This window comes from Prinia subflava, chromosome Z, assembly GCF_021018805.1.
Source record: "Prinia subflava isolate CZ2003 ecotype Zambia chromosome Z, Cam_Psub_1.2, whole genome shotgun sequence".
Classification (NCBI taxonomy): domain Eukaryota; kingdom Metazoa; phylum Chordata; class Aves; order Passeriformes; family Cisticolidae; genus Prinia; species Prinia subflava.
The window spans coordinates 35,057,740-35,070,974 of NC_086283.1; the positions used below are offsets into that span (position 1 = coordinate 35,057,740).

A 13,235-nucleotide genomic window follows, 5' to 3' on the forward strand; every position below is an offset into this window, starting at 1 on the left:
GGGAAAGTGTGCAGTATCAGCAGAACCATTGCTTGAGTCTTTGAGGGAGGCAGAAACTGTACAGTAGTAATTCAGCATATATTATATACTTAAATCTTTCCCTATGAGTATGGCAAGTTTCTTGAGCTCTTTAGGGGGGCCAGGAAAAGGTCTTGATTATTTAGTAAATAACTCTGACTTAAGTCACATTTGGAACCCAAATCATCAACATGTTTTTATTGTGTAACAATTTGTGTTACTGTAGTATTATCCTTTGAAGTTATACACATAATTTCCATGAATTTGAATTACTAGCGAAAACAGTTCATAGATTAATACAGAGAAGTCCACATTGAGAGGCAATGACAATGCTTCTATATGAATTTACAGAGAGCTGGGTAAGCCATCAAAGTTTACTGATCCTTTGACACTTTCTGTCCTCTATGAGCACAGACTTTCAGGGATCACATTTGAGCCATAGCTTCTGACAAGGCACCTGTGTTCTGTCCTTTGGGGTCTGGATAATGGGCTGTACTTTGTATTAGTCATCACTGCCCAGCAGAGGATACAGGCAGTTCTGTTTTTCTTCTGCTCTTCTTCCTTGCCTGTGAACCATTCCAAAACATCTGGGAAAATCCTGAACACTTGTGCTTGGTATGCACTTCAGCCTCTCTGTTTTGTCCAAATTAAGGAAACAAACAAACTTCTAGATAGGAATTTGTGTACCATTGTCAGATTCCTAATCTCTTTGCGTTTCACTGGGTACTGGGCTGGCATTCTTGGCAACAAAGCTGTACAGTATTTTTTCTGGAGTCCGGGAAATCTTATCACCGCTGTTGTCTTGTAATAACCCAATGAAGTTGAGATAATATGAACAGTTTTAAATTGCCTTTAGCTGTGGAGCAGCCTTAATAATTTGAACTCATATTCATCTGTTTCAAACCATTTGACAAGGTTCAGTAAACATTACTATGGCCATGGAACTCAAAAGACATCTTCCACAGTATGTATTTACAGTTCATATATAAGCATATCTCTTCATATGCAAAAAGGCTAATATGCAGCACATAATTTTAAAACTTTTCATCACTCTACAGACATTTTCACACATATTTCTAAGGTTTGATCTTTTGTTTTAATAGATTTTAAATGCACTCAATAAGGATGCACAGAGTAATTAAATAAAAACTTGCCACTAAAAAACATTTAGGTTTTAAAATACCTTGGTCCTATAGTCTTTAGAATAGGCATGCAATAAAAGGCAGAGTTGATCTGTAAGGAGAGTTGGTATACAATTCAGCATGCTTTGGTATGGTTTGGATTGGTTTTGTTTTGAAGGGGTTTTTGCTCATTCTTTTCCCCCACTGAAAATCATGAAAAAGGAAGGTGAAAAAAGAAAACATATGACCAAATAACCTTCCAAGTGACGTTGGTTGTAAACTAAAAGAACTTCAGCTAAGAATGTGAGACAGTGAAAGAAACCCGACAAGACAATTGCTTGCATTTATTGGAAAAACCTTCTTTTTTTGGACTAATGTACCCCATTTCTATTTTGAGAAATCTATCAGATTTCTCAGTATCCAAATTCTAGGGCTATTGCTTACCTTCATACTCATGACATGTTTTTCTATACTATGTACAGATGACATCTAATATCTGTTCCCAGTGACATACAAATATACAAGAACTGCTGCTTCTTGAGATTTGTATATCTATGCTCATGAGATGTAGGACTGGCTTATTTGAGAGCCATCAGCTTTGCAGAGAGTCTTTGTTGCTGTAACAAATCCAGGGGCCAGACCCACACTGAGAGTTTAATGTACCTCTGCACAAAAGGGCTAAGATTTTATGAAAACATTACTTTTCTGGGTGAACTGCACCATATTGGTTTACTGTAATGGCTCATTTTGGGGTATGATTCACAGCTAATGTATCTACAGATGGTAACATTATCTGGAATTAATTACCTTGCTGAGATACTACTAACTATATAGTTAGTTATCTCTGCATGTTATCTCACTGCATGAGATATGACAGAAGCTGTAATCATAAGTAGTATCCTCAGCTGTATATTTTCAGATTATTAAATGCAAATCACCTGAAGTCTTGCTGAGAAGCTGGAGAACCTCTATTCCTGTAGCAAAGGGAATGCCAAGCTCTTGTTGCCAGCCTAACTTAGCATGGAAACTTCTACTGACAGTAATGTGCAAGGAAAAAAAGCATTACCCGCTCACAGAGGTCAGGATCAAAAAGGCAGAGTTGGCAAGGAGATAAAAAATGCTGAATATACTTAATTTGAAATCAGTAAGGAATAGAAACATGAAAGTGAATTAGGCTAATCTACCAGCAATTTTTCAAGGAACTCCAACAAAAGGATGATGGGAATTCTTGAAAGGTGAAGCAACTGCGTTTTTTCACTATCAGTTCTCTGATTAGCCTTGATGCTTCCAAGTACAACCCTTCCTGGATCTACAAATTAGAGAATGGACTTCTTTTTCAAAGTTTGTGCCTGGCATGCTTTATTATTTGATGAAGAACTAAATACTGAAAGCTCAAGTATTTTTTCCCGCTTAAATCAAAGCTATGGGTCTGTGAGATTAATATCCTGTATTTCTCAAGTGGATTTCTTCAGATGTTAAACTGAAATTATATAAAATGTGAGCTTTGTTTTTCTCTGTTAGGTATCATATGCACGTGAGTGACAATCTCCACAAATACACATCAGACACATTAGCTGCCTTGTTGACTCTTACCTTTCTTTCAAGAGGAATTCAGAGAATTAACTCTCTCCCATTACAGATTAATTTCTAATTTTATTAATTTAAAAACGTTTCAAACCTAATTATTTTCCTGCCTTTAGGATAATGAATTTTGTGCCCATGTGTAAGTGTTCTATGGGTAAAAAAAAAAAAAGGCAGCTCAATGTACTTTTGATTTTTCTTGGGGTACATTTGAGCAAATGCTTTATTTGAAGATGTTTCTATTTACCTATTTGTTTATATTAAGTGCTCATTTCAGATATGTGAAAAAATTGTGGATTTGCTTCCTTGATAGAATTCCACCCTGCTTTCTGTTGTCATGAGAGAATGAATTAGATTACAGGTAGTTATCCTATCATCTGTGGATTATAATTACTAGTTATGTAGAATTAATTAATTTCCATTGTGGCATTACAGTTTGTAGACTGTCCCATAGAACTGGAGGCAGTTTCCCGTTCCTAAAGAACTTTCAACTAAAGTATAAAATAAGAGATGAATACTGCAGAGATATGATCCTGTGGTACTGAGGAAAGACGTGGTAGGGGACAAACACTATGCAGCATATATCCAAACGTTTTAAATGTTTTCTTAGACATCAGGGTGGTAGTGGTTTTGCAGTCTTTTGTTCAGTGGTACTTCTCAATGTGCTTACTGAAAAATTGGACAAGTGGGCTCAGGTTGAGACTTGCTTGAAAAGAGGCAGGAGCCATTTTTCTTGTGCATAGTATAAGAGTAAAAATGCAAGAGAGAAGGCAAGTGGAAAGGCTTTTGAAGTGGAGCTAAGTAGTTTTGCTCTAATTCCTTCCTCAAGTTTATTACATTGGGAGAAAATAAGTTCTGTTCTGGTGCTGGTGAAAGTTATCATTGTGGCAACTCCACTATTGTTTGTTCATTCAATTTTTGCCTCAATATTTAGGAAGTGGCACTTAGTCAGTGAATTTTATATTTTTAAGGAGTTCAGAAGAAAGTTGCTAATTTTATAATAGCTGTAAGAATAGTCAGCTACACAGCTCCCTGAACTATTTATTGGTCTAACAGGTGAAGAAGTAAGAAAAACAATGTAAGATCATAGGTGGACAAATAAAAACAGAATGTGTAAAAAGTGTACTACCCTGTGTCAACTAATAATACCAAGGCTGTGGGTTCAATCCCCATACAGGCCACTCGTTTAAGAGTTGAACTTGATGATTCTTGTGGGTCCCTTTCAACTCAGAATATTCTGCAATCTGACTTGTGATTACATCTACTAAAGAAACATGGTACACTGTATGTTCATTACATTATTTCAAGATCCTTCTGGGAATACAATGGTTTCTTTTTTATCTGGCCTGTGCAATCAAGAATTCTATTAGGAATCCTGAAATTGTTCTGCTGTTTTATGAAAAAACATGTCTGAAGGACAGTAGCAAAATACACTTTTCCAAACAAACTTACTCTAATGCCTTCTGTGTCATAAGGATGTCTTTGCTGTGAGTTCTCTTAAGAAGAAATAGTAGCAAATTTCTAGACAAACCTGCATTTACTAATTTATAGAATGGTTATTTTCAAATAAAGGTTTGCATTAACTGAAGAATCTCAAGTCTAAAATATTTTTATGTATTAATTAAAACCCAAAGCCTTAGCATTTAGGGACTTGATCCACAAATACTGTGAAGGTGGAGCTTATAATTGAAACTCATGCATGAAATTATAGTTTGCTTACAGTAAAAAGTACTGTACCAAAAGTAACCAGTGTCACAGGATCAATTCTTCTCTCTCTGTTTCTATCAGAGTTACAAATGGTAAATGCAAGTCACATTAAAAGTACTTTGCTATTTTAGTTGTGGGGTTTTTTCTCTGTCTTCTCTTTTCCTGCAGATTTCTTTCCATTGTCGTTGTAGTTCCTGCCTCTGACATTGACATATGTCTTTGAAACATAAAGCAGCACATGGTCCCAGAGCTGAGACTTTCTCCATCCACATGACTCTCAAGCAGAGACCTGTGAGCAGTTACTCAAAGGAGTCTTACAAACAGCAGTGTCTGGAGGCGCATGTTTAAATGTTTTTATTATTCCAGTGGGTGTAAGGCAGAGGAATTTTTGAGCAGGATCAACCTGGAAAAATTTCCAAAGAACTGCAGGTGCTTCTCTGTTAAGGAGTTCTCTCTCTACAACATGGATTAGGAGCAATTTTAAAACTGGTTTGCTTGCCTGAGCAATGCCTAAAATTATGCTAGATCAGAAAGAATATGTCAGGAAAACACAGTGAGGAAACTAAAGTCTCTTCAGCCATCCATGTAAGTTCCTCTCGTCTGGATCCCTTGGGATATGCTGGCCCAAGGGAATAGTTACTTGGCTTTCCAAAGTAGAGGGCCTGCTAGTGTTCACCCTGTGAAGTTTACCCCGTAAGCTTCTACACTAAATAGGAAGATAAAGCAGTAGGATATGCAATGCACCTTTCATATGCAGTGTGGTGGTGGCTTTCTGGGACACAGTACTGAGTTTTGGTTAACTACAAAGTGGTGGGAAGAAGGAAGCGGTAGGAAGGAAACTCCTGGCTTCTGCTAAAAGAGAGAAATTATATACATAAGTAGAAATGGGGCATAATCTAGGCTATATGATTATATTTTCACAGTATTCACTGTGCAAGCATATTTAGTGCTTAGCTGACAATATGCAGTCAATTTTAAGCATAAGTTTTTTGCAGTTTTTTAAATCTTTTCAACAGCCCACAAGTCTGAAATGGGATGCTCTTCATAGGATTAGCATTTGGACAATAAGCTTGTTTCCCTGTCTCAATCCATTTTAGAGTTAAATGTGTCTTGTTAAAGTACTAACAGTTACCTATCCTTGTGCTCGGGCTAGCTCTACTAAAAAAGGCTTTTCTACTCAAGGATTTGATGGGTGACTTCAGTTGCAGAGAAGTGCTGCTGTTTCTGCCCTGGGCATGGAGAAACATCTGCCAGTGATGTCTTAAGTTTTAGCTTTCATGTTGTTCAGATTCTGTGCTGCCTAGGGCTATAGTTCTGAGCCTCATATTAAGTGCTAGTGAGCTCTCTTTAGAGAATAGGTAGACAAAACAAATCCTTTTCCAGATGGAGACTAAGGACAACTGTTATAAGTTTTCAGGCCCAAAAGCACAAACAATGGTGGACTGAAGAGAGAAGACAAGAAGGATGAGACTTCATAATCTGAAGCTATAGTTGGACAATTGAACCCAATATGCAAATGGACAAAACTTACAAAAGTGTGAGACCTCGTGACCGGTCATCCATTTTGTGACCATTTTAAGTCCACCTTGGGTGTAGCCTTGGCCAGGCTCTTGAACTGCCCAAGGTGTACCCTTAAAGGCCTTTTAATAAAAACCTGCTTTATTTTCTTAGCTCTGTCTAATCTCTCTTCCAGGTCAGCCTTCTCAAGGCATCACCAAGAGTACTTTCCAAATGTGATGCTATTTCCGAATAGGAGGAGAATAATAGGAAGGCATGCATCCTACACAGAAGAACAAATGAAATTGAGAGAAAATAAGTTTCGCATTTCTTCTTGGTTCATCTGACTAAAATAAAGGCACAGTTCTTCTTTATGTGTCTGAGTATGTGCTTTTACAGCATCATCAAAGGAAACACACGGGATTCAAAATAATTGAGAAAATCAAACAGCTGTGTTAGCAAAAAAAAAAAAAAAAAAAAAAAAAAAAAAAAAAAAAAAAAAAAAGGGAGATAATGAAATGTGTTTTCCTTCTCAGAATCAGATGACCAATATGTTTATAGAAGGATCTGAAGCACATCCATATTAAACGTTTTCACATTGTGCCTGACTCTGCCAGTACACAGCCACTGGCTACCTAAACTCCATCTGTGGGCCTTGTCTGACAGTGACCCAGTGTTAAAACAAATAGTTTGAAGAGACAGGAAGTTTAAGCAAGCATTCACCAGCCTGTCTCTGACAGTGGTATTAATATCTTCATGTCTTGAATGTAATTTAAGGAGGTGAAAACTTCATCATCTCTTCTCTGTTTTGGACATCAAAATACACCATGTATTTCTACCTCAGAAAAATGAAAAGTCAGAAATATTTGAAGTATATAGGAAAGGACAATCCAGATTATTTTTTAGGACCCCTAATGACTGTCATTAGCAATAATAATTATTAAATAAACCTGTGGAGAAAAAAACTTTAAAAAGGAATATGAGAAAAAACTTGCTAATTGTGAGACATTTTTAGATGTTGAAGAGTTTTGTGGGATGTGGCAGAAACTACATGACGTGGAACATTTAAAATTTGCCAAACCAAAGCATTCAGAAACAGACATACAATACAAGGCATTTTTTGTATCGTTGGGGTTCAACTGGTTATCTGCTCTCTATTTCCAAAGATCCCCTTTAGAGAAAAAAAAGATATTAAATACAGTTATGTACCAAAAATTTCTCTTATTTTCTTTTTCAGCACAAATTGAAGTGATACCATGCAAAATTTGTGGTGATAAATCCTCTGGAATACACTATGGAGTCATCACATGTGAAGGCTGCAAGGTATGAGATTTTAATACAGCATAGTCATCGTTATTTGCATTAGCCTCAGGGAGCTATGTACAATGATACACTCTTACATGCTTTCAAACAAGTGATGCCAAAGGCAGTAAAGCCTACTGCTGATAAAGACGCATTTCATGCCTAATTTTCCTAGTTGCTTTCCATTTTATCAAATAGTCTTTAGAGCTACCTCCTTGTTTGAAACATGAATTAATTACATCTGATGCAGTGTAACTACTGACACCAACAGAGGCTAGCAACCGTAAGTCACACCTGTTCTACCTTAAATCAGCTTTGAAAGAGGTGGATTTCTTATCTTGTTTCCTATACAACCCATGTAGCATTACAATTGGCATGTTACTGCAGGTCAGCCTTTTTTAAGAGCTTACAGGTGTGAATGTGGTCCTTTTTTATCTTCTTTTGCACAATCTGCAGACCAAATTATAATCTCCAAAAGAAAGAATGCCTTACATTATGACCAGTGTAAAAGGATCCCTTGTCTTCTTCCTCATAGGCTCTAGTGCTGGGGCAATTGCTGGAAACTGGAGGCTAGAAAAAAAGGGCAAAGGAGGGAGATGCATAGACTTGCTATTTAGATATATCCACATATTATCTCAGACATTACTTCAAATAACACAAATCAGACTCAAGCGAAGAGAAGAAGGGCTTCAACTTTCAATTTTAAAAATTGTTATTATCTAAGGAATTAAATTATTATTCATGACAAACCAGAATTTCATACTACATGTTGGTATTTCAGTGTTAATTGTAAATGGGAAATTGCAAAGATGGAGAGGCAGCATCTCTGATTTCTTGTATGTGGAAACACACTAACTGGGACATTTGAAAATGGGTGCCTATTTGCAGAGTGAAATCACAAGTCTGTACCTAATGCTTTACAAATTATTAGAACCACTCAAAAATCTGAAAATTTAGGTGCACACATTTGCAAAAGAAATATTTTAATGCCAGTACATTGGGAACCAATATACTGGTAAAGATCGGGAATTTTTTCAGGAACATTTAACAATTGTCAGCAGAACAATTTGCAGTCGGTCTTTGTCTTACTGTGGCACTGGACTAGATTTAAGCATCATCTTTTGACGATCACATGAAACAGGATTAAACTAATTGATCTGTTACTTCAAAATTGGCACAAAAGCTACAGAAATAAGTCACTTTAAGCAGGAAAAGAGTGTCTTCTCTCAATACTCAGAGCCCGCAGACTGTCTAGGAGCATAGTCTCCCGTAGAAGTAATTAGGGTTAATGCTGGCCCTTGCGTGTGCCTCAAGAGGAGATGATACCACTGTGCTCTGTGAGTAGACTGCTTACCGAGATAAGGAGATTCTCTTCCACTTATAACAGTTTTAGCCCTATTGGGTTTGTGCCAGTTTTGCTGCATCAGATCAATTAGTCTAATCTTGTTTTGTGAGCCTGTGTGAAAAAAAGGTGTCGGTTTTTCACATCAGTTCCACTGGGAGGCATCTCAGTCTGTCAGAGCTCCCTGGTAAGGTAAGCACTGTTCCTGGCAGTGCAGCTCTGCTATCCGTTTAAGTGCCCAGCATTTAAATAGCTATTCATTCAGCCTGCATACTGGTCATTTCCAGTTCTTTTTGCCTCAGTTTGTTGGAAACCTGGAATGATTAAGAATGGAGACCATGCATGGAATAAAGAGGGTAGAATCACTCCATAAGCGTGCACACATGTTGAGCCAGGCACCAGGCAGCCACAGCATTTCAGAATACAACATCCAAATATTACAGTGCCAGTGGCAGTGCTACAAACTTAAAGGAACAGAAAATCCTTTAACTCAGTGTCCACAGATTAGCTATGCTGCTGCAAATTCATATTCTAAGTGCTTAAGGGCCGTCTGAAATATTGTGGTTGGTTTGTATGCATGCATGCCTTATGCTGAATGTGCATATGCAGTGGACCTGCCAGACCCACTGAGTAAATTTGACACTATTCTCTGACACTATTTTTACAGAAAGGGTGAAACCTGATGATGAGTTTGCATCACATGTATCTCTGTGGCTTCTTCTTACTAAGAAGCCTTTTGTCATTTCTTGTGCCTAGCCCCAAAGCAAAGTATTTTCTACCACTGCTTTGTCATGAATTAGAAAGCAGTTAATTCAGCAATTTCCTTTCTTAGATTGGCTGTGAGTGGTGGGTGAAGTGATTTGCTCAAGGTGCAGAAAGACTTGTTGTCCATGTTGGAAGTACTGGGAAATCTGTTTTTAACTCTTTAGCTCCTCAGTGATGAAATACATCTTCCTTTACACAAAATGGAATTATTCTGATGTAGAATAATATAGCCAAATCTATATAAAGATAGCATAAAAATAAAATGAAAGTATTATCTCTACATTATAAGACAACATTTAGATGTTATGTGGGAGAATGAGAACATAAAATTCTCCTCAGAAAAATTAATTACCTGCTGTAAATTAGTTTTCTTGTGTAACCCTTGATAACATAATATGGTCCTTTCTTCCTAAGGAGGGCAAAGACAAAACAAATTCCTCTGATAAGATCAGTCTTAAAGCAAACATAAAGTACTGAAGGAGAAGACACTGTCAATGCTAGATGGTTGTGTGGGGATTTTTTAACATTGCTGAATTCATTAGTTCTCTGAAATCCATGGAGGCTGCTAAAATCTAAAACTGAAAACAGAAAACGCTTCACAAGTCAAAACCAAGATTGGCTATAAAGCTCAACAAAGACCTCCAATTAGCATCCATTTAGTCTTAAGTTAAAGGCATCTCTACCATATCAGGAAGGTTTTGGTCAGCTAAGATCAGTTAAGTTTCCATCAGAATTTTTCGGAGAGTTCCCCCAAAAGGCATCTACTTTCTGAAAAGTATGAATCATAAAATTTAATTTAATTTTAGATACACTGTAATCACTGATAGAACAAGCTCGAGCCAGTTCAAGTGGGTCTCTAAGCTCAACTTCAAGAACTAGCACTGCCAGTGTCCTTGGTGCCTGTCACTGTTACTGACACCCCACACCACCCTCATTCAGCTCGCCAGGGCCTGAGAGGGGGTTCATGCATAAGCTGCAGCAAGTGAATTGAGGTCTGTAGCACTGTCACCTTGTGACTTTGCCCATTGCTCACTATTAACATCCATCAACATATGCAGAGATACACTATTTTTTCCTGATGAAAAATCAGCTATTGCTTTCTGGCTTCATTCCAACATGCTTGCAAGTCACTCCAGAAAGGCACAAGCACTTAGATGTCACTTCTGGTGACTGGTGTAACTGCAGTAATAATATTTCTGCTGTTTTACTACTCATAGCCTCCTGCAGTGGCCAGGCTATCCCTCAGCTTTCCCACCGCAATCTGCAGCTGTTTGCATTTAAAGTTGCCAAACTGGTGAGGGAACGTCTCTGTTTTGCTTTTTTCTCTCTGGACTTGCAGATACTCCTCTCCTTTATTTTTACTTACTTGTTTGTTAATTTGTTTATTTATTTATTTAGTATAGATCTGTTTATTTTTGTTTCTCTTCACTCCCTGGTTTCATTCCTCTTGTCACCTCAGCTGCTTCATGTCTACCATAACAGCAACTTTTGGTGATGCTCTTAGCACCACTTCATAGCAGCTGGAAGCTTACAAAGACTTAGGTGTATATACTTCCCCTCCAGCCCTCAGATCTCTAGACAAACCGCCTGTGGAAAATGCCATTACATTCTCATGGTAGTATCTAAAGGTGTTGCTTTCTCCTTTGTGTGTTGGCTTTACTTGATAAAGTCATTATATCCTAGTGCTTTTGTGAAGACTGAATTTTAATTACTTCACTCCTGAATCATATGTCTCTAGATCAGATCAAGCTTTGCCAAGTTAGAGTGGATAGCAGACTTCAGCTTCTTATGCTATCTGTACCCAGTAACAGTTACCAGTCTCTTCATTACAGGGAGAAATGTAAAAACAAGTACTTTGAAGTCATCTCTTACAAATGCTGACAAATTTTTCCTCTATTAGGAGTTAGTATTAGGTGATACAGGGTCATTATTGAACAATAAAAATGCATTCTATAACATTATTTAGGTTTTAACAAAGTAAAATTATATTCTTTACAGAATACACAGTTCTCCTTATTATAATTAAATGTTCTCTAGTACACTGCCACCACATCTGCAGAGACACAACATAAGGAGCAGTGCACTAAGTACGGGTTTACTGTAGTTGTTTGCATGCTTCTCTGTGTGTGTGTATGTATGTGTCTGCAGTGCACAGAAATGTGCTCGTGGTAATACTTGGTCTTTCCTGCTCTCTTGCCCCAAGGGATTCTTTCGGAGGAGTCAGCAGAACAATGCATCCTACTCCTGTCCAAGACAGAGAAACTGTTTAATTGACAGAACCAACAGAAACCGTTGCCAACACTGCCGACTGCAGAAATGTCTTGCCCTGGGAATGTCTCGAGATGGTAAGGAGTCAAACTTGTTCTTCATATCTAAGCCCTTTGAAACTTTTCTTCACTACTGACTTACTTAAACTCCCTGTAGATTTCTTCGAAAAGAGACAGGAGAAGCTCTGTGCTTTGTAATGCATGCACTGTGAGATGATCTTTGCCATCCAGTTAACAAAGAAGGCTATTTTCATGGAGAGGGGTGGGGAAAATCACAAAATGGAGAGCAGTATTAGTTTAGAACAGAAAGAGTCGGAAGTGAAATATGTTATTCTAGTCAAAAGCACAGAGCACAAAAAAGTCGCCTCTGGAGAGGTGGGTTTGTATTAAGCATTACATTAAACACCAGCATTTATTTTAACATTTAATATTGATGTGTGAAAGCATCCATTTCCCTGAGATCTCTAAAGGTCTGGTAGTAACGAGGCACAACCCTACACAAATTTACATCGTGATAGCATTAGGGGTTTCTGTTTGTTTTGTTCAGAGCACTTGACCAGCTATTTTGCTTTGGTAGAAACACCATTTCTTTTTCTTGCATGTTGCCTCCTGTCCCCATCTGGGTCTGTAGAAGAAATTTCCTAATTTAGCACTGAAAATGGATCCTATGCCAGAGGAAAGCTCCATGGTCTATGCAATCTCAGGATCCTGTGGTCCTTCCTTCCAAACTGTGGAACTGATCAGCCTGCTGATCAGCCAAGATCAGCAGGCTGAGAACATGCATCACACTGCAGACAATGGGAGGTTTGGGCAAGGTTGCCCACAGCTGACATGCTCAGAGCACCACTCCTCATGCAAAAGGTTTCCAGCTCAAAAACGTCTTACATAGTGAGAAAATACTAGAAGAAAATGCTCTAATATATAAAAGCAGTTTATATTGATTTCATTTCCTGGAAGCAGTTTTCTCTTTTACAAGGTTTACATAAAATGTGTATTTGGAAATTAAGTTATTTTTGGAGAAGTTACTTAAAGAGCTATTTATTTAGACAGTCCACAGACTATAAACTTGTTTAAATTTGGATCACAATAGGTCTTCTTCCACCTCAGAGTGTCTTAAACTCTCACGGAAATTACTTGTTTACCCGTCTCACCAATCTGGGAGGGGCTTTGCAAACTGGGCTTTAATCCATGAATTCTTTCTGGTCCTAGCATCCAGTTTACTTGACACCTTAGCTCCTAATTCTCCATGGTGTATAAAGAAGTAACATTTCAGCAATTTAACAGCGCATGATTTCCTCCTGAAAATGGTATCTTCCAATGATTTAAGGTATCACAGAGGCATTCTAATCTGACTTCATCTTCCCAACCAGTAATTCAGAGATCACTGCAGAGAGACAAAATGAGTGATTCTTCCAGCAGCACCACTTTGTTCTTTCATAGTTTATGTAAGGATCTTTATGATTGTTTAGGATTAAGAATATTATGAGCTCTTGCAAATTTAAAACTGGCTGTGTGAATTTTTTGACAGAAAACTTTGATTTTTACCTCTCAGCCATGTAATAAATTCATTTTATCAAGCAGAGGCAGGATGCTAATTGACAGCAGCTGGAGAATCCAATTAATGAATATATAATG

General features: G+C 37.7%; 1 protein-coding gene across 2 annotated transcripts in view; it reads left to right on the forward strand.

Moving 5' to 3' along the window:
• RORB (RAR related orphan receptor B) overlaps positions 1-13,235 on the forward strand; it is a 134,361-nt gene that overhangs the window by 85,586 nt on the left and 35,540 nt on the right. The window contains exons 2-3 of one of the 2 annotated variants that reach the window (XM_063423086.1): positions 7,162-7,247; positions 11,537-11,678. In XM_063423086.1, the coding sequence (XP_063279156.1) occupies positions 7,162-7,247; positions 11,537-11,678 (228 nt within the window). Of the gene's footprint in view, positions 1-5,571; positions 7,248-11,536; positions 11,679-13,235 lie in introns of those variants that run through there. The other variant, XM_063423085.1, reaches the window with a different exon arrangement.